The sequence below is a fragment of the Gavialis gangeticus genome, unplaced genomic scaffold, assembly GCF_001723915.1.
Source record: "Gavialis gangeticus isolate Ggan-Ray unplaced genomic scaffold, GavGan_comp1, whole genome shotgun sequence".
Lineage (NCBI taxonomy): Eukaryota > Metazoa > Chordata > Crocodylia > Gavialidae > Gavialis > Gavialis gangeticus.
In genome coordinates, this window is record NW_017729031.1 from 54681018 (window position 1) to 54681536 (window position 519).

The 519-nt window shown below is 75.5% G+C and overlaps 1 protein-coding gene across 2 annotated transcripts in view; it reads right to left on the minus strand.

Moving 5' to 3' along the window:
- SLC25A12 (solute carrier family 25 member 12) overlaps nt 1-240 on the minus strand; it is a 112182-nt gene extending 111942 nt beyond the window's left edge. The window contains exon 1 of one of the 2 annotated variants that reach the window (XM_019522864.1): nt 150-240. In XM_019522864.1, the coding sequence (XP_019378409.1) occupies nt 150-161 (12 nt within the window). In that variant the 5' untranslated portion in view covers nt 162-240. The remainder of the gene's footprint in view (nt 1-149) is intronic. The other variant, XM_019522866.1, reaches the window with a different exon arrangement.
- Nucleotides 241-519: the final 279 nt, after the last annotated feature.

Below are 519 nucleotides of genomic sequence, written 5' to 3' on the forward strand. Positions count from 1 at the left end.
CAGCTCCCCGGCCCCGCGTCGCTCCCGCCCGGCCCTGCCCCCGCCACGGGCCAGGCCGCCGAGAGGGCGAGGGCCCGGCGCAGCCGCCGGGGAAGGGAAGGGTGGGAGCCGCCCAGCTTATGCAACAAACGAGAGAGGAAAAGAGTCACCTTGACCGCCATGCTGAGCCGGGGAGCGAGCGGGAAGGAGGAGGAGCTGCCCGGCGCCGCCGCAGCAGCCGCCGCCTCAGCTCGGCCCCATGCTAATGAGCCCCCGCCCTGCCCTGCCCGCCGCCTGCACGGGCCGCCCCGCTCCCATCAGCCCGGGCCCGGGGCCAGCAGAGCGGTCAGGGTCAGGGACCTGCCCGGAGCCCGTCGCTGCTGCCTCTGCGGGTCTCCATCCTCTGCCCCGAGCCCCGGTCGCGCCCCGCAGGCCGAGGGTGCCCGCTGCTTGCACCGCCCGCGGGCATTCAGCGTGGGCGAGGGGGAGAAGCCGGAGCGCAGGTCCGAGTCCTGACTTAGCGAGTCCCGAGAACCTGCG